This window comes from Antechinus flavipes, chromosome 2 (genome assembly GCF_016432865.1).
Source record: "Antechinus flavipes isolate AdamAnt ecotype Samford, QLD, Australia chromosome 2, AdamAnt_v2, whole genome shotgun sequence".
Classification (NCBI taxonomy): Eukaryota; Metazoa; Chordata; class Mammalia; order Dasyuromorphia; family Dasyuridae; genus Antechinus; species Antechinus flavipes.
In genome coordinates, this window is record NC_067399.1 from 489,622,166 (window position 1) to 489,644,449 (window position 22,284).

The following is a 22,284-nucleotide window of genomic DNA, read 5'->3' on the forward strand; positions in this document are numbered from 1 at the left end:
CAAACTCAATGGACCATCAGAATGTTTTAGATTTAGGTAGAAATACCCATATATCAGGATTAACTTTGAAAAACTTCAAATTTCTTTTCATAACTGCTAATTCATGAACATTCCCATGGTTTCCATGAATTTCCTATATTCAAATTTCTTTTCATTTAATATCTTTAACTGAATCTATCTTTTTAGTATTTGGAGGATATTGAGTATCTTTTTCTGTATGAGTTATTTTTCAAAGCTAAGGTATTGAGTTGTTCACTGGAAATGCACTTTGTAAGTAATGAACAGACTCAGCTGTGTACTTTTTCCTTCTATGGGGATGAAGGAGACTCAGGATGGTGTCTATCAATTCTGATTGAATTTAGACTCGTTACAACTTGTTCAGGCTAGAATGTCACTTAAACTTTAAACAGTTGGTTTTCTACTCTCTTACTTAATCCAGCTGCCATAAGTCTGCTTTTCATAAAGTGTATCTCCACAGAATTTTTAAGTACTTTATAATTCTAAAAAGAAAAAATTGTTTGTCAGAAGCCTTCCCTTTTAGAAAGGAAAGTGTACTGGGCTCTACATAGCTTATTTGTTATAGTTTGAGCTTCCTTTGCTGCTGAGTTGCCTTGATACAGTTACAACTTAAAAATAATAAAGTCTAAAGAGACTTTAGATTGAAATGTAACTTAGTATTATCCGATATCTAGTATATTCCTTTTATCTTACAGATGAAACAACCAAGGCTTAGAGACAATAGTTAATAGTTTACAAATATTTACATAGTGAGTTACTTAATAGCAGAGCTTTGAATTTTAAGGAAGATTGGAGGTAGGTGTGCTGCTAGGAGTTATCAAACTAAGCCATTCTTATAACTCATTCAATTTGTTCTGTGTGACTATGTGTTCTAGTAAAGCACTGCTGCAGTGGGGGGATATCCTATGTGGTATACAGCTTTCTAGAATTATTTCATTGGATGGTAGGAATGCTCTTCTTGATGCTTAACATTAATTTCCATTTAACTTGTTATCATTATATGGATACTTTTTAATATGGTTTCCCAGGTCAGACCTATTTGTAATGTCAAGATTTATAGGTGAGGGTACAATGTATTTTGAAGTTGGGCAGCCCAGAAGTTTAAATTAGATTTGACCTTTAGAAGCATTGAAGCTCTTTATGTTTGGAACTTGTTTCCTTTGAGTGGTGACAGTCTGCTTCTTTATCTTGGCAACCATGCCCCAGTGACAAGTTTGGGCTTGTTTTGTATCAGGCTTTGTAGCTTGAAAACCAATGAGTACAACTTCCTGATCTGCATTCAAAGAGTCAAGCAGATTTTCATTTTTAACCTCTTTTCAGTGGTATAAGATGGCTTAGATTTGCTTACATGATTAACTCTTGTAATAATGCTGCAAATGTTAGCTAATAACTCTGGTTCTCTTTTCTGACTAAAAGAAGAGGAATGTTATTTTTTTCCTTTAATTCATACCAAGATAATGGTTGTCTTTTTTAGAGGGGCTGGGAGGGAACATGAGGTAAGTAGACAAATAAGGAACAAGAAACCCATTATCCCCTTTTGAAGAACTAGGTATGTGAAATTCTTGAGGAATCATCTTGATCCTTTTAGAAACAATTTGTAAGATGTCTTTTAAGTTTCCTCTAAGTTAAATATTTTAAAATTAGTCCAAGAGCCATATTGTTAAAATGAAAAAGAGAAGATGAAAGATTAGAAAACTTATATAAATATAATTTTTAGCCTAAAAACATATCATTGATGTTCTAAGTTGTAAAGTTTATAAAGTTACCTATTTTAAGTATAGGTAGAGACTCAGATTCCAAATAAAACCTAGTTTTAATGTTTCTTAAACATTTATAGTCCTTTATCATTACATATCTGTTAAGTTTTTTTTTCTTATAAAATGACACTTATTTTGGGTATTAGTATGCTGCAATTTGAATAGTTCTAGAGTTTAAAAATCTAAAGTTTTACCTGTATATAGTATATGTTAATTTGCAGGAGTTTGTAATAATTTATAATAATTTTCACTTACAAATTAACTGAGATATAAAGTCATTTATACATCCAGAGTATGAAATATTGCCCATTTTGTGGTGGTTTACATATGTGATGTATTTATGGCAAAAATAAATAAATAAATAAATAAGCACTGATTTTTTTTTTTTCATTCTTTGCATACTTTCCTTAGTATAGTACTTAGTTTATACTATTGTGGATTTATATAATTTTAATTATAGAAATGTAGTAAGCTACAGAGTTCCTAAAGTTTCTCTTAAAGATTAATCTTTTAATATGTAAAGCTTACAGAAAAAATTAATGTTAAAACTTTGATAATCAATAGGTAATTAATAAATATTTGACTGAATATTTCTTGAATAAAAAGTATTTTTAGTAAAGGTTTTTTAAGAAATCAATTTACAACTCTAAAATAGTAATCTGTAAAATAAATAAACTATATAGTACATTAGTGCACCCTTTTTATAACAAGGTATGTGATGGGAAGAGTATCTCAAGATTTATTTAAATTTGACTTTGTGACTAATTTTGTAGGTAATTTTCCCATGATCAGTGATGACTTGGTCAATTCTTATCACCTTTTGCTGTGTGCTTTGGATCTAGTATATGGAAATGCCCTTCAATGTTCTAATCGCAAAGAACTTTTAAATCCTAATTTTAAAGGTAGGTATATTAAGGGGGGAGACTAACTGGCAATACAGCCTTATAAGTAAGTTGTGTTTGTAGAGAGCAATGTTCCTATGATTAGCACACATAAGTCTCAAAAAGTCCTCATTCCATAGTTACTAAAGTGCCTTAATTATTTATAATTGGGAATCAGACTTGTGGAGAAATTCTTTACGTTGACAAATAATGTGAAATTTGGAGTCTATGATGATGAGCTCTAACTCTGAAGCACTTTTAGAAAAGGTGGGGAGAAGAACTGATTTATGCACAAATATGCTTTCTCCTCTACTAGATATTCTAAGTTTAGAGATTTAAGATCTGTAACTCAAAAAGAGATTATAATATAAAACAGTTAAATAATCTTTTTCATGATTAAATTAATAAAATACTGAATTAATGTTTTTATTTGTGTTTGACAGACTTCAGGTTTACAATTAAATACAATAAAGTTCTTTAATGATACCTTAAGACAAGTGAGGAAGGAAACAGGGCATCTGTGGAGTTCTTACTTAATGTTTTTGTTTCCTTGAATGATATGTAGAATTATGATGAATTTGTAAGTGTCTAGAATGCTCCAGACAAATGTTCAACTTCCATGGTTAATGGACCCCAAAATTGGTGGTTAGAATTGGCTACAAGAAAGTTTGCTTCTTGTCCAAGTTAACCAATGTAGAATTTTTTGCCAAGCTCTTAAAGCACAAATAGAAAATGTTGCTATGCTTGCATGTTATAATGCAATTGTCTTCCTAACTGACCATATAGGCCTGCTCTTGCTAACTGTTCCTGGGTGATATTAATGTTGTTGGTTTGATTATTTACTGCCTGAAGTCTGCATTGCTCACCAAACACTGTGGACCAACCTAGAAAGCCCCCTGGATCTAGGCAGATTCGAGCCAGAGTTCAGCAATCATGTGGAGGCAAGACAGAATGCTGAACTTTCTCTAAAAGACTCCTTACATAAGCAGATGTGGGCCCATAATCTTTGGAAGTGGCCTTTAACTCTTTAAGAATACTCAGGGACAAAAGAACATAATCCTGCCCAGGCTATCCTAAATTGTTAGGATTTGGGGATTTAGGGAAATTCTCAAAAAGAGAATCGGCTGACAGTGAATCTCCCCCTGTGTGGGTCTGTTAAAGTTATTGTAGAGTAGCTGCTGCTCTTGCCCTGAGACAGAAGCAGAAGACTGTGGTTGTTCTCTGTGGACAGGGTCTAGAAGCTTTTCTTTAACATGTAAGGATGGTGATCCATCAAAGTCTGTTTGAATTGTAACTGTCTTGGCTAAGGGAGGTACTTTATCAGGATCTGTCTGAATTTCAGCTAAGAGGTGTTTTAACTTCTCAGAAACAAGTGGGATCAGCCATGCACAATTTTAAAATATTATACAGCTGAAAACAATGAATAGGAAACTTAAACAGCCCTATCTTTTGGTAGTGTTCTGTTAATTGCTCTCCCACAACTTTCCACTGTGACAAATGTAAAGTTCCTTCATCTGGGAACGAAGGAGAAACCTACTGAACTAGATCCAAAAACTTCATGAGTTGCTTTGAAGTGACGATGAGGCCCTTTTCTCTTACCAAAGCTTTTAAAACCTTTTCATAAATATTTTGGCAAGGTGGCTTAACTACTGTTTGCCCTATTGTGTTGACTAATGAGTGAAAAGAAATGAAAGGAAAAGAAAATTTAGATTATATTTATCCCCTCCTTCCCGTGCAGTGATGCTCCTACATTCGAACGTCTTCTGGGGCTCACCTCTGTGGAACTGGTATGTGTGTCTTGGGCTCCTGGAAATCCCTCAGTTGTCCCTTGATTATGCTTAATTGTGCCTTAATGCAAGCCCCATGTTAGGTGCCAGTCTGTGGAATGCACAACCCGTGAAAATGCCAGAAATCAGACCAACTGTTCTGGCTCTCACAAAGATCATGAAAAGTGAGAGAAAGACAAAAAGACACCGTTCTTCCAAAGTGAAGTAGTAAAAAGAAAAGACTAGAGTGTAATCCTTTATTATCATTAACTGTACCCTTAAATGCTTTCTAACCACAATGTTGCTAAGGAAACACAAAATGAAAACATAAAATAGATAAATCACAGTGTATGAAGGGACTATGTGAAAGTTGGATTCAAGGAGAAACTTTAATATTCTCAGACAAACTGTCTCTCCTCCTATCCGGGCAGGTGGCTTATCATTACTACAGAGCCATTCCCATAACATCTCAATATCTCTACTCCCGAAGCTTCCTAGCCTCTGCCAGACAATGAGCAGACTGAAGTGGGGGTTTGTGCCAGGTCAGAATGACACAAATTACTGCAAACTGGGTGCAGATTGAGCAGGCCAGAATGCCTGGAAAAGTACAACCTGGAAATATAGCAAGCTATGCATAGGCTAGGCAGGTGTGAGTATATCACCAAGGCAGGTGTGATTACTTGGGAGGTCACAAACCAAACTTCATACTCATTCTTATATTTTCTTTTTCCCCTAGGTTTTTCTCTTTTATTTGTTCCTCCTGACTTTTTTTGTCTTTTTTTTTCTTTGTCCCTTTTCTCTTTCTTCTTCCACACTCCCTACTTCCTTTATGCCTCATTACTGTTGTTTCCTCTTGCTCCCGTTACTCCTTTTTTCCTTCCTCTTTTATTTTTCTATCACTGATCTAAGATAAAAAGAAGCTTGTAAGTTGGTGGAATAAATATTAATAGCTAAGTGGATATTGAGAAATTTTTATTCAGTGAACACCATAATTAACTTTCAGAGTATTAATTTTGATTTGTAATACTATGAGATTTTCTTCTATCTTAATAACTCAGCAGTTATATTGAAACCAGGGGATAAAATAAAACTCTGATAATTTAGCCCTTTTTAAGCTTCATTTGCATATGGCAGTAATTATAATTTTCTCTTGCTATTTCCAAATGTATGACAGAGTTTTTCAAAATTAAAGACCATTTGAGTATTTTTGATAGATAATTAAAATGAAAAGAATAGATTAGACCTATGTTTTCTTACCTTGTTGCTATGTTAGAATCTTTAGCCAATATTTCTTTTTATGTTTTTTTTTAGTACATTGCCTTTAATATTAACTGAGATCTGTATGCTCCTGACTATTTTGTAGGTCTGCCTGAAGATTTCCATAATAAGGACTCCAAGCCTTCATCTGATCCACCATGTGTCATTGAGCCACTTTGTGCCCTGCATGATGGCCTAGTTTTAGAGGCAAAAGGAATAAAAGAACATTTCTGGAAACCTTACATTAGAAAGCTTTTTGAAAAAAAGGTTTGTAAAAGACAGAAAAGACATTCTACCAAACAGCTAAATTTTACGTGTTAAATTTTGTTTGTTTGTTTCTTCATAGCTTCTGAAAGGAAGAGAAGAAAACCTTACTGGATTTCTGGATCCAGGAAACTTTGGAGATAGTATGTGAGTGTTTTTATTATATAATAACCGGACACTTAAAATTATATTTTTAAAACTGCTCCCCCCCCAAAAAAAAAGATAATTTTTTATGGACAAAAGAAGCCTATTCAACTTGTTAATAATTTGTCTAGTTTCAAATTTGATTTAAGATGGGTATAGAAATTTTACCTGTTATTCCTTAAATTCCTTAAAATGCTTTTTTAAATGTTTACTAGAAAGTTTGGGGAGTTGGCATAGAACAGTGGAAAGAACATTTGACTCAGGAGTCAGAGTATTTGGGTTCTTCAAATACTTTTACTTGTGCTTCAGTTTCCCTATCTATACAATGAGTCAGATGGGCTAGGTGGTATCTGAGGTCCTTTCTAGCTCAAAATCTGATCTTGTGGTAAAAAAGGAATACCACAAAACAATGTTGAATGACATTCTCTAAAACTTTTTTCATTTGATCTGGTAGATTATCGTTAGGAGTTAAAAATCCATCCACATGGAAAAATCTGCTCTTGGAAAGCAATTATAGGAACTTGATGAGGATCTCATTAGAAATCTTCTCAAAAGAAGCTAATTATAAACACAAGGTTATATTTTCAGTTCTTCTAATAGTTAAAAAATAGAATGATTAGAAAACCTAAAAGCATTCATTGAAACAGCACTTCTCTGAAATTATGCTCTCTCCCTTTTTAAAAGTATTGACATTTTTTAATACAGTGGTTACTTCCTAATCTATATCCTTCTCCTCCATGGAACCCTCCCTTATAACTAAAAAAAAATAAAGCAAAAAACAACTAACAAAGAGAATGTATCTTAGTACTCTATTGAAAGAAGGCCAAGTATGTTTCCTCATTTGTTTTCCAGGATTAGGTTGGTCATTGCTGATTGTTCACTTGCTTTATTTCTTTCTCTTTAATAGCAAAGCCATCAACAAGGCCTATGAGGAATATGTTTTATCTGTAGGAAATTTAGATGAAAGAATTTTTCTTGGAGAAGATGCAGAGGAGGAAATTGGAACCCTCACAAGGTGTCTAAATACTGGCTCTGGCCTGGAGACAGCTGAAAGGGTGCAGGTGAAGTACAGCTTGCAACAGCACTTTGACAAGGTCAGTAAAGCAAGCCTCGCTCTAATGTGCTTCTAGAGGAAGTCTGAATCAAAAGAAAACAGAACTTACCAGTTGGCTTATTCTACCCTTAGCCTGGCTTCATAGTTGCTTAAGTCTTAGTGAAGGCAGGCTGTTCCCCTCCCCTCCCACACACACACACACACACGTGACTTGTATGTGACAATGGAAGAAAAAAAAAAGCTTTTTAGCCGTTTTCATAGAAACAGTGATTTTTATTTATTTCACTTGCTTTAACAAATCAATGAACAAGATTACATTCTAGCATCATTTCACACTTAATTTCAATAGACAGTTCTGATGGCAATTAGCCTCTTTAAGAAAGGTTGACTTCTACATTGGTTTGGGAGGCTGAATTATAGTATAGAGAGGCTTACAAGTCTGTGCAGTTTTCTCAGCCTCTTACTGTACATTGCAGTTTTCAACTGTGTTTCAATGGTGATAAAATCTTGCTTTAGTGTTTTTTTGAAAATTAATCATGTGGTATTAATTGAAGCAGACACTCAGGATGTTGGAAGTAAAATGAGTAATTTTCAACTTCCTTCATGGTGCTTTATGCACAAAAGAATATGAGAGTTCTAAAGAGATTGTAGCCAAAGGCAGCATGGATAATTTCATGGGCGAATGCCTGTGAATAAGCAGGCTCAAGCTTTTAAAAATAACAGACTCAGAAATACTTTAATATTTCATTAGTGAAATGAGAAAAACAAACTGCTGTTTTAAACATTTGAACATGCCATTTAAAAAATATATACCTACATATATATACACACATTATGTATATGGGCTGTTTGAAGCTAATTCAGTATAAAGATGTTGGTGTATGGAAAAAAATTAAGCTTTACTACCAGCATACCCTAGATCACTTTTGAGAATCATCAACAGGAAGTCCTATACATTATTACACTTAAGAGTTCTTTCCTGAATCATTGTTAACCAGTGGAATTATTTGGCCACCTCTCTTTTATGGTCTGACACTATAATCTGAAATGAATAGATGAGTTCTCAACAAGCACCCATATATGTCAGAAGTCACATTTGACTTTGCCTCTAGGGAGTGAAATTCTTGGTCAGAATTATTTTGGATCAAATTGGTTTTCCCCCCTAGATTTATAACGTAAATTTTTTTGGAGCAAAATAATCATTGGCTTTGCTTGTTCATAGCTTTGTTTTTAATAACCCCACAAAACACATAATCGTTTTATTTCTTCTCAATTTATTAATAGCTATTTGCTGAATACTATGAAACTTAAGATAATTTATCCTGTGAATATGTGATCAGATTTTTTTATGAGCTGTTTCTAAAATGATAAAGTTCATTTAATACATAAGAAAATACACTGTAATGTTCCAAGGAATCTATGATGTGGATATTACCCTTTCATCAATGCAAATCTTAGCATCCATGTTTTCTCATGTTGATTTTTATCTGTGTTTTCTTCATGGGCCCTTCATAGAAAATATATACATTGTATAGGAAACTTTTTTCCTAAATGCAACACTTGCTTCCCAATGCAGCACTTAGCTTTTGCCATTTATTATCCTTTGCTCTTTTTTGTTTTTCCATTCTATTCAATCATAAATTTCCTTAGTCAAACCTTTTGTGCTACTTCTTGTATGTCATATATATAAGTTCACAGTGATACAAAGGAAAGTAATGCTGCATTTAAAATCAGACCTAGAATCAATTCTCAGTATATCTGCTTGTGCAATTTTAGGCTTGAAATTGCTGAACTAGATGACCTTTGAGGCCCTTTCCAGATCTTTGAGCCTCTTATCTCACATATAGCAGCATATTTAGACCTGCTATGCACCTTTCTTTTGTCCTAAGTTTATCAAAAACTTTAACCATTTTAATTAGAAATTAAAGAACATTCTCTGGTTCATAATTATAGAATATTAGAGTTTAAAAGATGAGTTTTTGTGTCAGGGGTCATTGAAACTATAGAGCAGGTTCCCCAATGGAACCCACCTTCTCTGTGCCCAGCCTGTTGCTCTCTCTTCATGCCACCTGGTCTAGACAAATGAATATTTGTCATCCTTTTTCTTTCCTGAATAGTTTGTTAGGCCACTTTTTTTTTGAATGATAAGAAATCCCATTGTGGAGGTCCTGCAAAAATTCTTGATTTTAAAGCAGTTAAGCAAAAAGTCTCATTTTCAAAGATGAACATCTAGAGTACTTCATTATCTGTTGGAAATTACTTTTCTTTGCAGGACATCTTCCACAAGAGAATGTACCTTTCTGTTTTATATAATCCTCACTTGATACTAAAAATTGGAAAATAAGACAACTTACATTTATACCCTTGATTTCTGAATTATTAGAAAGAATGTTTCTATTAAAAATTTATTTTTATGCTTATAAACTTTGACACAAATTTAAATCCTTTTCGGAAATGCTCCATTGACACCATAAACTAATGTCCTTTATTTCTTTTTTTTTTTTTTAATAACTTTTTATTGACAGAACCCATGCCAGGGTAATTTTTTACAACATTCTCCCTTGCACTCACTTCTGTTCCGATTTTTCCCCTCCCTCTCTCCACCCCCTCCCCCAGATAGCAAGCAGTCCTATACATGTTAAATAGGTTACAGTATATCCTAAATACAATATGTGTGTGCAGAACCGAACAGTTCTCTTGTTGCAAGGAAGAGTTGGATTCAGAAGATATAAATAACCCGGGAAGAAAACCAAAAATGCAAACAGTTTATATTCATTTTCCAATGTTCTTTCTTTGGGTATAGCTGCTTCTGTCCATCCTTGATCAATTGAAACTGAATTAGCTCTCTTTATCGAAGAGATCCGCTTCCATCAGAATACATCCTCATACAGTATCGTTGTTGAGGTATATAATGATCTCCTGATTCTGCTCATTTCACTTAGCATTAGTTCATGTAAGTCTCACCAGTCCTCTCTGTATTCATCCTGCTGGTCATTTCTTACAGAACAATAATATTCCATAACATTCATATACCACAATTTACTCAACCATTCTCCAATTGATGGGCATCCATTCATTTTCCAGCTTCTAGCCACTACAAACAGGGCTGCCACAAACATTTTGGCACATACAGGTCCCTTTCCCTTCTTTACTATCTCTTTGGGATATAAGCCCAGTAGAAACACTGCTGGATCAAAGGGTATGCAATGTCCTTTATTTCAATGAAGATTTGTCTACTTTTATTTCTTTGAATTTTAAAAGAATTTAACTTCATTGAAAAACTGAGATAAAATAGGATTGTTTAACAACAGTAGATAAACAACAGATTACTTAAGGACAGAAGAGATTTCTGGGGAAAAAAAGTAATTTCCATTGAATTACCTTTTTTAGCCAACATTCATTCAGTGTTTTTTTTCCCCTTCTCTTTATAGCAGATTTTATAGATCAGGTTAGATTTTGCCGAGTCACTGATTTTATTTGGGCGTCAGATTTTGGCATACTATTTGGAGCTTCTGAGGCTTTCTTTCTTTTCTTTTCTTTTTTTTTTTAAGGTAATATTTTCCCCCAATTACATGTAAAAACAATTTTTAATACTCTTTATTTTAAAAAAAAAATGAATTCTTGATTCTCTCCCTACTTCCTTCCCCTGTCCCTCTCTGAGATGGTAAACAATTTAATACAGGTTATACATGTGCAATTATGTAAAACATATATCTATAGTAATCATTTTGTGGAAGAAAACTTGAACAAGAAAGAAAGGAAAAAAGAAAAAATGATTGATTATATACTTAGGTCTGTACAGACTCCTTCAGTTTCTTCTTTGAAAGCAAATAGTATTTTTCACCATTTGTCTCCTTTGGGATTGTCTTGATCATTGTATTGCTGAAAATAGCGGAGTAATTTATAGTTGTTCCTCATATAGTAGTGCTGTTACTGTGTAGAATGTAGAATTTTCTGGTTCTGCTCATTTCACTTTATATCAATGCATATAAGTCTTTACAGGTTTTTCTGAAATTATCCTGCTTATCATTTCTTATAGCACAATAGTACTCGTTACTATCATATAGCACAATTCATTCAGCCATTCTCCAGTTGTTTGGGATCTCCTTGGTTTCTAATTTTTAGCTGCTACAAAGATAGATGGTATAAATACCCTTGTACAAATAGGTCCTTTTCCTTTTCTTTTCTTTTTTCTTTTTTTTTGGGGGGGAGAGAAATCTTTGAGGCATTCTTAAAGCAAATAAAATAAGTCTTAAAATTTTGGTTTTCAGAAGTGAGCATAGTGTTTTCAAGATTATTAATGTTCTTAAAAATTCATTTTTGTCTTTTGGACTTAGTTTTGGCTTGATTTTTCAGGAGATGTCCTGGTTTAGGTGAAAAGCAGACCAAAGTCACATTTATACAGATGATAATTCCTCTTAGAATTGTTTATAAATAAAAAGGCACATGTAATGTTTATTAAAGCCTCATCTGAGATTTCCTTGGCCTACTGTTCCCAATTGTGCAAAGTGATGTTTTGTTTTTATTCTGACCTGAAATAATATTTTTCATTTGATTTTCATTTTCTTTTAGTCTAAAGCATTTAGGATTTCAACTCCACTTACTGGCCGCAGATACATTAAGGAGAACAACCCTTATGTGACCCCTGTTTCTATAGCTACTCACAGCTTGAGTCGTCTTCACACCATGCTGGCAGGCCTCAAAAATTCACCAAGTGAGAAATTAGAACAAGTTCTAAGGTTAGTTTGAGTCATAGTTACTGGGCCATTATAAATGAAAAATTTCTAATATATTCATAAAGTAACCAGGAAAATAGTGTAATTTTCTTTCTTTGATCAATGCAAAAGTATTTATTAAGCATTTACTCTGCACTACCAATCACTTTGATAGGTTTGTTCTTGTTTAATCATTTTCAATTGTGTCTAACTCTTTGTGATCCTTTTTAAGGCTTTCTTGGCAAAGATAATAAAGTGCTTTGCCATTTCCTTTCCCCCCTCATTTTACAGATGAGGAAATTGAGACAAATAAGGTTAACTGACTTGCCCAGGGTCATACAGCAACTAAGTATCTGAAGACATACTTGAACTCACAAAAATGAGTCTTTCTGACTGCAAGGCCCAACACTCCTCTGCACCACCTAGCTGCCCTACTTTGGGAGGTACAGAAGTATAAATAGGAACCTATATTATTGAAAAGATAAGACCAAAACAACTGAGTTGATAGAATAGAATAGTATGTAATTGAATGCTATATTATATAATACAAGTAGTAAGGGAGTTCTAAAGAGAAGGGAGTCCATCAGGGCAAGATATTTTAGGGATAATTTCATGTTAAGAGTGGTTAATATATAAGGTGGAAGTGTTAAGTCTCATGTATAAGATTCAGGAGAAGAGTAGCAATAATTATATTATTATGTACCTAGCACAACACTTTGTGAATAATACATATTTTAACAAATTTGTTAAATACATACATATAGTGTATTTGTGTATACATATGTACATGCGTATACTGCCTTATTGCAGGGACCAGTGTAGTGTGGAATACAGGAATGAGAACTGGATTAGAAGTTGGAGTCCCAAGACCTAAGTTTTAACTCCAGCTTTGCCACTAATTCTGTCATCTTGGACAAGCCATTTCATTTTCTAGAGCTGAGTTTCTACTTCTCTAAAGCAAAACTAAATGATAGTTAAGCTCCTGTCCAATTCCAAAATTCCATGATGCTACAATATAAGTCAATGTAAGAAACTCATTCCAGTTTTTCAGGAGGCATCTTATTGGTAAGAATCTCGGGAGGAGTGGGGGAAGGGGTGGCATGTTATTCAATAATACCCACCAATTACATGAGATTGTTATCATCGGGATTAAGCACCACCCATGGATACCAATAGTGATCATAGGCAAAGATAGGCAGAAGACTAAAAAAAAGAAGAGGAAAATTGGAGAAGTAAAGGAGGGAAAGGATAAAAAGAGATGAACATGGCAAGAGATTGCACATTACAATAGAAAGAGTTTGGAACATAGAGCCAGAAAACCTAAGGTCAAATCCTGGCCTTGGTAGAAAAATGATGTAATCTCTGACTGTCCTGCCCACCTCTGGAACATGAAGGAGTTGAAATTATATAATTTCTAATACCCTTTCTAACTCAAAATCTATGACTTCAGCCTGATCCCAAGTGATATGTGTTTCATTGGGAAGTTTCATTAGTCCATAACAGAGGTTACAACTACTTGATTGCTTTTCTGCAGCTTTTATGTCTAACTTAGACATGATGTAGGTTACTTTGTAGTTTTTGTGCAAGGTTTTTCATATTACTTTAAATGTGTATTAGCAAAAAACAGAACTTTGATCAGTCTATGTTTTTGTGACTAGCCAAATATTTGTTAGATCTTATTTTCATTCTTTTCTAGGGCATGTACCAGGGATCCCACTCAATCTATTGCCAACAGATTGAAAGAAATGTATGAAATATATTGTCAGCATTCCCAGACAGATGGTGATTTTAGCAGTTGTGCTAAAGGTATGGTTTAGCATCAAGGTATGTTGCACTATTTTTTGAAGTTGACTTAAATGTGGCCCTTTTTTGAAGAGTCGGAAATATGGGTGAGAGATTGGTGACACAATAACATTTAATTCACACTGTCAGATGGAATATAGTATCTGCTTTTAGCTGGCCTGGTTTCTCTGTTATCCAAATGGCAGGCCTTTCTTAGAATAAATGTCAGCGTTTAATCTTCACCATTCCTTTGTAATATTTTGGAAAAAGGAAATTAAGTGGTAGAATAGCAATTGTTTAACATAAAGGATATTAGATGTAGTGGTTTTATGTTAGAATGATATGCAAGGATTGGTAGATTATAATATGTCTTATTAAAAAATAATCTCCTCTTCTTTGTCACCTGCAAAGAAGATTTCAATTTAACAAACACAGACCTTGTAATCTTGGTTGACTTATGTGGTCTAAAGTTTCTCATTAAAATAAATTCCATTTTATTACTGTATAAGACTAATATTACCAAGCATATTCAAGAGATTTATAATTGGTTAAAACACTAAAAAGTTATGACATATCTGAGGTCTGTAATTTTTTTTGATTTTGACTTTTGTGGACCTAAACAATTTCTGTATATGTGATTTAGGTGTTTTTGGGTGTGTGTGTGTTTTTTTTTTTCCTGTAGAAATTGCCAGCAAACATTTTCGTTATGCAGAAATACTTTACTATAAGGTACTGGAATCAGTCATTGATCAGGAACAGAAAAGACTGGGAGACATAGATTTATCTGTAAGTAAAATAACTAAGGTAGAGCCAAACAGTCAAATATAATTACATTAAGACATTCATTGTTGTCTAAAAATAATACAAGAAAAACTTAATGACATTTAACTGGGCATGGGGGAAACATGCGATATTGGCTTTAGCTTAACTTTCACACAAATCACAGTGTACCTTTGATCTCATCCACAAGGATACTTTCTCTGCATACCAGTCTGTCTATGGTTTCTCATCTTATGCAGTTCTTATCTCTCCTCATACATCCTTCTTAAAGGATTTGCCCAATGTTCTGGGTACCATTCTGTAGGTCTTTTTATGTTTTGCAGCAATCAGGGCAGGATTAAGGCTGTCCCTATGATATCTCTCACCTTTGCTACAAAAGACTGGCACATTGTGAGTAATGAAACAAATGAAGATTAAAAGGATATCTGTTTTACTGCAGCTATTAAAGATGCCCTTTTTAGGGCTCAAATGGAAGAATTTCTTATAATGAGATTTACTAGCCCTACTCAGTATGATCTAAGATCACTATAAAGAAATTGGCCTACCATAACATGCAGGAGAAGCTAAAGGATACTCATTGTCTAGAATTTACCATCATCATCGCTTCAGTCCCACACAAATCTCTTATCTATTTGGATATAGTTTAAAGATTTTCCAACATGGCTATTAGGAAACCATAATTTTAAAACTCTTTTGAGTGAGGACAATTTCATATTTTCCAGATTTAGTTAAGTTTATTTGAATAATTAATGGACTTGTGAGATTTTCATTTAAGAAATATAGAAAGTAGTGAATTAAACATCAAAGACTCTTTAAAAATAAAAGAATCTTTTTAAGAGTTCCATCCTCTTCAATACACAGTAAAATATTGAATAAATTATACTAGCAAGCTGTTTATTTATATTTAAATAAGCATAGCAAATTAGTGGCCATCATGAGGATTTTTCCTAAGCTGTTTTGTCCAAAAATTATATTCTCATTCTAAATTCTAATTCTAAAGTTTACTTTTTAGAACATGAGTTAATAAGTTGGCATGGTACTAAACAAAAGAATTAACATTTTGTTTTCTAAATTTTAAAAATAAAGTAGGGGTGGTTGCTATCCAATTCCTAGATACTATATATTAATATTTTTCTTTTCTAAAGAGATTAAATTATATAAATTCATTTATAGTTTAAGGATCCAAGATTTCACTGATATTGGTATTCTCCCTAATGAGAGAGATAATGGATATTATGTTAGTGGAAAATCATAAAAACAGAATCAGAATTTGTGCAGAGGAAAGTGACTCGATAACCATCTAAAAACCATTTAAACCAAGTTACCTTGGTTTAAAAAAATGATTTTCTGGGGTGGCCAGTTTTTATGGTAACAAACTCTTGTAACTTAGCCAAGCCAATCTTTTGACTACACACCTATACAAACAATTCATCATTGTGCTTTTATTTATAGTCCTTTCAGTTTGGTAAGACATGCTAGTACTTATGCTCTGCTGGCATAGTATATATTCAAAATAACCTCTATATCACAATAAAGCATTAGAGAATAACTTTATTAGAAGACAAATATCTTCCTTGTCCATAAGTTTATCTCTAATATCTTTGTTTCTAAAAATGACTGTAGTAGAAGCTGACTCTGACAGCTTTCTTGGAAAAAATAGATTCTCATTCTTTTAAATAAACAGGAAAAGATTGATTGATACCTTCATTATTTTTACTTCACTGTGAAAATGCTATCTCTTCGTAATAGTCTAATGTATCTTTTATCTTAATGACTTTATTTTTCAGGGTATACTGGAACAGGATGCTTTCCACAGATCACTCTTAGCCTGTTGTCTTGAGGTCATCACTTTCTCTTACAAGCCTCCAGGGAATTTCCCTTTTATTGCAGAAATCTTTGATGTGCCACTTTATCATTTTTATAAGGTATTTTTTAATACTCAATACTTATTATTTGATGGAAGATTAATCAATATATTTCTTCAAAAGGAAGCAACCCAATTTAATTTATCTTCCTATTAAGTCATCTTTTGTTATTTCAGTCATGTGTGTTTGACTCTTTACGACCCCATTTGTGGTTTTCTTGGCAAAAATACTGAAGTACTTTGTCATTTTCTTCTTATGCTCATCTTAGAGATGAGAAACTGAGAGGCAAACAAGGTTTATTAAATGACTTGCCCAGGATCACATAACTAGTAAATTTCTGAGATTAGACTTGAACTCAGGGAGATGAATCTTCCTGCCTAGGGTTTGGCACTCTAGTCACTAAACCACACCACACCTCCCTCAAATCACCTACTTACATGTTAATATTTTTCTATACATTTCTCCTCCTATTAGGTACTTAATGATTTCTAGATCTCCAACAGAAGGAGCAAAAAAGAAATAAAATAGTTTTATTACAGAACTATATTCACAGCTTTTCATTGGGAAAAAAGTTTAGGGAAATCATTTAATTTAGTTGCTATTCCCTTCATGCAAATAAAAAACTTGGACTCATAAATATGTTGAACTTAGAGGACAAAAGAAATAAGCATTTCTGCCCTGTTATGTCAGGACAGCCGTCCATTTTCTTTTTTGTTAAAATTGAAGATAAGAAATGTAGATGTGTTTCAGAACAAAAAGCAAAATTTTTCTTGAACATTGTGGCACCAGATAACTACAAATGAAATTATAAATATGTTAGTTGCTTCTTTCATGGTTTTAATTAACTCAGTTTTTGTCTGGGCATGGATAAAACACAAATTTTGTTCTTAATTTTATTATTATGTAACTGAAATGTCATGAATAATTTGTTTTGCAACCTAAATGAAGTAGGGTCTCTTTCTCTATGACAGGTGATAGAAGTGTTTATTAGAGCAGAAGATGGCCTTTGTAGAGAAGTGGTGAAACACCTCAATCATATTGAAGAACAGATCCTAGACCACATGGCCTGGAAACCAGAGTCTCCACTTTGGGACAGAATTAGAGATAACGAAAATAAAGTACCTACCTGTGAAGAGGTTTGAAAATTTTGTTGTGGGATTTTTTTTTTTAATAAGAAAAGATGTAATGTTAAAAGCACAGTTCCATTTTTCAGGAGATAGGAAGATATTTCCATCTTATTAAATTATTGCATTGATATATTCTGTTTCAAAAAGGATTTATGAGTGCTGTAAGTTTAGAGAATATACCTGTGATAGAATTAAATAATAAAACCCAGATCTCCAAACATAAATGAATGTAAATTTAAATTTTAGTGCTAACATAAGTTTGTGAGGAAAATTTTATTCTCACTAATATTTTTTGCGTATAATATATACATTACTACTATGTTTCGAGAAAGTTGCAGGTATTTTTGTTGAGATCTGATATAAAATCTTTTGGAAGATATTCTTAAACTCATCAACTTTCCCTTGTATTGATCAGTGTCTGAACCTAAGGTGGCAGGTATTTTGAGTCTTAGAAGTTACTCAGCAATAGGATTGTAAAAGGCAGTTGAGATAGCATACAAATCTCATAAGTAACAACTGGATAAACCATCAACTTGTTTATTTTCTTATTTCTTGTCATTGCATTTGTGCATCCTATGTAAATAAATTTTGTTTAGGTTATGCCACCTCAAAACCTCGAACGGGCAGATCGAATTAGTGTGACTGGCTCTCCTTTGACTCCAAGAAGGGTTAATGAAGTCCGTGCTGAAAGTGGAGGATTGGGAAGAAGTAAGTTAGAACTCACAGAAGCTCAAAATTGTAGACATTAGAATTTCATGTGTACCTATATAGGATCCCTTTGGGGGAGCAAATAAAACTAAGCATGAAAAAATGCCCTATTCATAATGGGGAACATATATACTTGTGAGGTGGCACACACATGCTATACAGATGTGTATTAATGATTTAAAAGAAAAATAACTGTGTTAGAAGACAAGATAGATCCATGAAGTTACATGTGTATGTTTCCCTGAATTAAGCAGGCTAAGATCTTCTTGATCTCTTACTAGATATGAATCATCTTATCAGTGCAACTATTGGAAAACAGCATCATCTGAAGGCATAGATATGCAAATCCTAGACTGACATTAGAGGGAGATTTGTTGTGATTTTAATAGTAATTATAATGCTTTATTTATATTGTGCCATATTATCTTCATTAGTCTGTTTCATGTCCAATTCCATGATTTTTTGAGACTTAATCAGCTCTGGTTTTAGGAAGAATTTTACCAATTATCAACCTAAACATGCTCCTGTATGTAAAGTCCAGATCAATTCTAGAGAACAGGGATAGGGTCATACATCCTTTTTCCATCTGTAATATGTACAATTTGGTTTTTTCTTCCCACGGCTGCTCTCCCACACTAGCCTAGTGAACCAAATTATATAGTATCTAAGGGACTAAATGCTGATTCTGTCTTAATGATCTTTTGGGTTTGTGTTCAGCTGTAACCTTAATAATCTTGTTCTCTCTAGTCTGTCAGTGGGATATTGATGAAAAACAGTAATAGGTTCAAGCCTAGCTTCTATTGATATCTCTTCTTGTATCTTCCTAATATTTCCTAAAAGAAATTCCTACACAGGTAGCCCTTTGAAGTTGTAGAAAGTTTACTTTTGAAAACCTTAGGCTATGCAAAATGCCAGAAATGATTGGGTTTAACAGTAAACTTGTCTTGAGTTTAGATGGAGTTTAGACAGTTCAGTGAGAATCACAGTTGAATTATGGGGAACTTTATACATATGGATAAAACAAACAAATATTCATATAACTGGAAAAATCTGATTTCCACCATTGATCTGTAACTATAGCAGGGTTTGTGTGGGAAATTTTATTCTCACTAATATTTTTTGCATATAATATATACATTACTACTATGTTTCGAGAAAGTTGCAGGTATTTTTGTTGAGATCTGATATAAAATCTTTTGGAAGATATTCTTAAACTCATCAACTTTCCCTTGTATTGATCAGTGTCTGAACCTAAGGTGGCAGGTATTTTGAGTCTTAGAAGTTACTCAGCAATGGGATTGTAAAAGGCAGCTGAGATAGCATACAAATCTCATAAGTAACAACTGGATAAACCATCAACTTGTTTATTTTCTTATTTCTTGTCATTGCATTTGTGCATCCTATGTAAATAAATTTTGTTTAGGTTATGCCACCTCAAAACCTGGAACGGGCAGATCGAATTAGTGTGACTGAGTTCCAGCAGGGTACTCAGGATTTTTCCCCAAAGTACTAATTTAAAGGGGGGCTGACAGCACTTGCAGAATCACAGAAATTCATAGTTAGAAGTGACCTCAGCACTGACAGAGAATCCCCTCTATAACATCCCTGACACAGAATCATGAGCATCTGTTTGTAGCTCTCCAGGTAGTTCATATCCACTGCCTTCCAAACTGTCTTGATTGTTCCACATTTGGAGAGCTCAAATGCTCTTCCTGACATCAAATCTCAGTTTGACTACTGGCATTGTTTTGCCACCCATTGTTCCTAGTTCAGTCTTCTGGGGCCGGTTTCTGTTTCATAGCCAACACAGAAACAACAACTGAGTTTTTAGTCTCATCTTTCCCAGAAGAATTAAAATAAAAAGCTATCATCTGCTGGCACTCCCAAGTGAACCAGCTCTACAAGCTCACTCTCCCTGCAAGTGAATTTTTCAGGAGTACATTTCATGCTATTTGCTCTGGGTCAAAAATTACTAATTATGATGCAGTTTCCATGTTTTGCTTTTTTTTAGATATCCTTTTTTAGAGCTTAGTTACAATTGGTCTTGTGTCTTACAGTATTCATTTAACTGTCTCTAGAAGTGAAATGGTTTTTAAAAATTTGTTGTTTTGTCCTCAGGCCTGACAACATCTCCTACTACATTATATGACAGATACAGTTCCCCAACAACCAGCACTACTCGAAGAAGGCTTTTTGTGGAAAATGATGGTCCCTCTGACAGTGGTGCACCTGTGAGGGTTTCCCCACAGTCCATTGTTAATCCAGTGCCATTGCAAAATGTAACAGCGGATTCTGTGTCTGTCACTCCAGTCCCTGGACAGACGTTGGTTACTATGGCAACTGCCACTGTAACAGCCAATAATGGGCAAACCGTGACAATCCCAGTACAAGGTTAGATGGTTGCTGGAGTTGGGGGTATGCTAAGTTATTTTGACATGAAGTTGGAGAACCAAAGGCTGAAGTGAGAATCCCTATCTGAAGATTTTTCATGTTTTTATTTTCTTCATATTTCTCTATAACAAACTGTAGGTATTGCCAATGAAAATGGAGGGATAACGTTCTTCCCAGTCCAGGTCAGTGTTGGCAGTCAGACTCAAGGTATGACTGGCTCCATTCAGCCCCTCAGTGCCCAAGCCCTAGCTGGGACCTTGAGCTCTCAACAGGTGACAGGAACAGCCTTGCAGGTCTCAAGTCAGGTGACTAATCAACAGATTTCCTCTACTGGACAACAGCAGAGACAGAACCAACCTTTAACCAGCATTAGACCCAAGAAAACAAGCTCCTTATCCCTCTTCTTTAGAAAGGTACTCTTTCTTTTGCAATCCCCCCAACACTATAATAATGTGGACATTTGTAGGAACATAAGTTATATAGAACCTAAATTAAAATTGCTTTGCCTTTCCAACAGGTTTACCATTTAGCAAGTGTTCGTCTCCGGGATCTCTGTGCTAAGCTAGATATTTCTGATGAGTTAAGGAAAAAAATCTGGACCTGCTTTGAATTCTCTGTGGTGCAGTGTCCTGAGCTTATGATGGATAGACATCTAGACCAGCTATTAATGTGTGCTATTTATGTGATGGCAAAGGTAATGATCACTGTGAAGCAAAAAAAGAATTTGATGATTGAAAAGGGCCTGGAGACTTGTTGTCATCTCCTCTCCTCTCCCCCACCTGCTATTCTTTTCAGGTCACAAAAGAAGACAAATCCTTCCAGAATATAATGCGTTGCTATAGGACACAACCACAGGCTCGGAGCCAGGTAAGTATACTTGTAATTTTAGCCAGGGATGTAGAAAACATAAAAATCAGCCCAATCAAGTCAAAATGTATCTAAAACACATTTTGAAATTCCTCAGAAGAAATAACTGGAAACTTTATTCCATGTAAAAACATTGATTCTTTATTGTATGGCAAGTTTAATTGTTAAATGGGTTTTCAGAAAGCAGTCAAATAGGTATTCATTGTCTCTTCAATTTGACCATGAATGAGGAAATTTATCTCCCTTATGACCTTTTCCCTGCTAAGATGTTTTTCAACTAGATGTGAAAAAATAGACAAAAATAACTTACAATCACAAACATTGACCAAATCAATGGATTTTCCTTTTCTTCAAAAAAAATTATAATGAATCAGTATGTAGATTTGAATATCAAAGAGTTCAGATTAGTATGTAATAAGAATGGGAAGAGGAATTGGATTTGTTATTGGGTACCCTTATATTAATTATTTGACTCTCTCTTCAGGTATATAGGAGTGTCTTAATTAAGAGGAGGAGGAGAAGAAATTCTGGTAGCAGTGATAGTAGAAGCCACCAGAATTCCCCTACAGAAGTGAACAAAGACAGAAGTAAGTAGCACATTAATGAACCAATTGGGAATGCCATTTTAGTAGAAAAGAAATTATACATTAAATACATGAAAAATACTCCCTCCAAGTTCTGGATGATGTTCAAAGATGATATCTGTTAGGAATCTTTCTCTTTGGTTTTATGGCAACTGGTAATAGATAAAGGTAATTCAATTGCCTAACCTGAGCATCTGAAAATATTGGTACTTATCTTGTGAGGGTAAGATGAGTAAGAATGGGATTTTTCTAACTGATCATTTAAAACTCAGCTAAGTAAACAGACTTGATGTGTTATTTGCCTCAAGTGGCTCATCAATTTGT

At 34.0% G+C, this 22,284-nt stretch overlaps 1 protein-coding gene across 2 annotated transcripts in view; it reads left to right on the forward strand.

Moving 5' to 3' along the window:
- RBL2 (RB transcriptional corepressor like 2) overlaps positions 1–22,284 on the forward strand; it is a 41,062-nt gene that overhangs the window by 11,693 nt on the left and 7,085 nt on the right. For both annotated transcript variants that reach the window (XM_051979847.1, XM_051979846.1), the window contains exons 5-19: positions 2,549–2,677; positions 5,786–5,946; positions 6,026–6,090; positions 6,995–7,181; positions 11,714–11,880; positions 13,553–13,662; positions 14,321–14,424; positions 16,206–16,343; positions 17,255–17,419; positions 18,007–18,118; positions 20,237–20,509; positions 20,648–20,922; positions 21,027–21,203; positions 21,305–21,376; positions 21,861–21,963. In XM_051979847.1, coding sequence (XP_051835807.1) covers positions 2,549–2,677; positions 5,786–5,946; positions 6,026–6,090; positions 6,995–7,181; positions 11,714–11,880; positions 13,553–13,662; positions 14,321–14,424; positions 16,206–16,343; positions 17,255–17,419; positions 18,007–18,118; positions 20,237–20,509; positions 20,648–20,922; positions 21,027–21,203; positions 21,305–21,376; positions 21,861–21,963 — 2,238 coding nt within the window. The remainder of the gene's footprint in view (positions 1–2,548; positions 2,678–5,785; positions 5,947–6,025; positions 6,091–6,994; positions 7,182–11,713; positions 11,881–13,552; positions 13,663–14,320; positions 14,425–16,205; positions 16,344–17,254; positions 17,420–18,006; positions 18,119–20,236; positions 20,510–20,647; positions 20,923–21,026; positions 21,204–21,304; positions 21,377–21,860; positions 21,964–22,284) is intronic.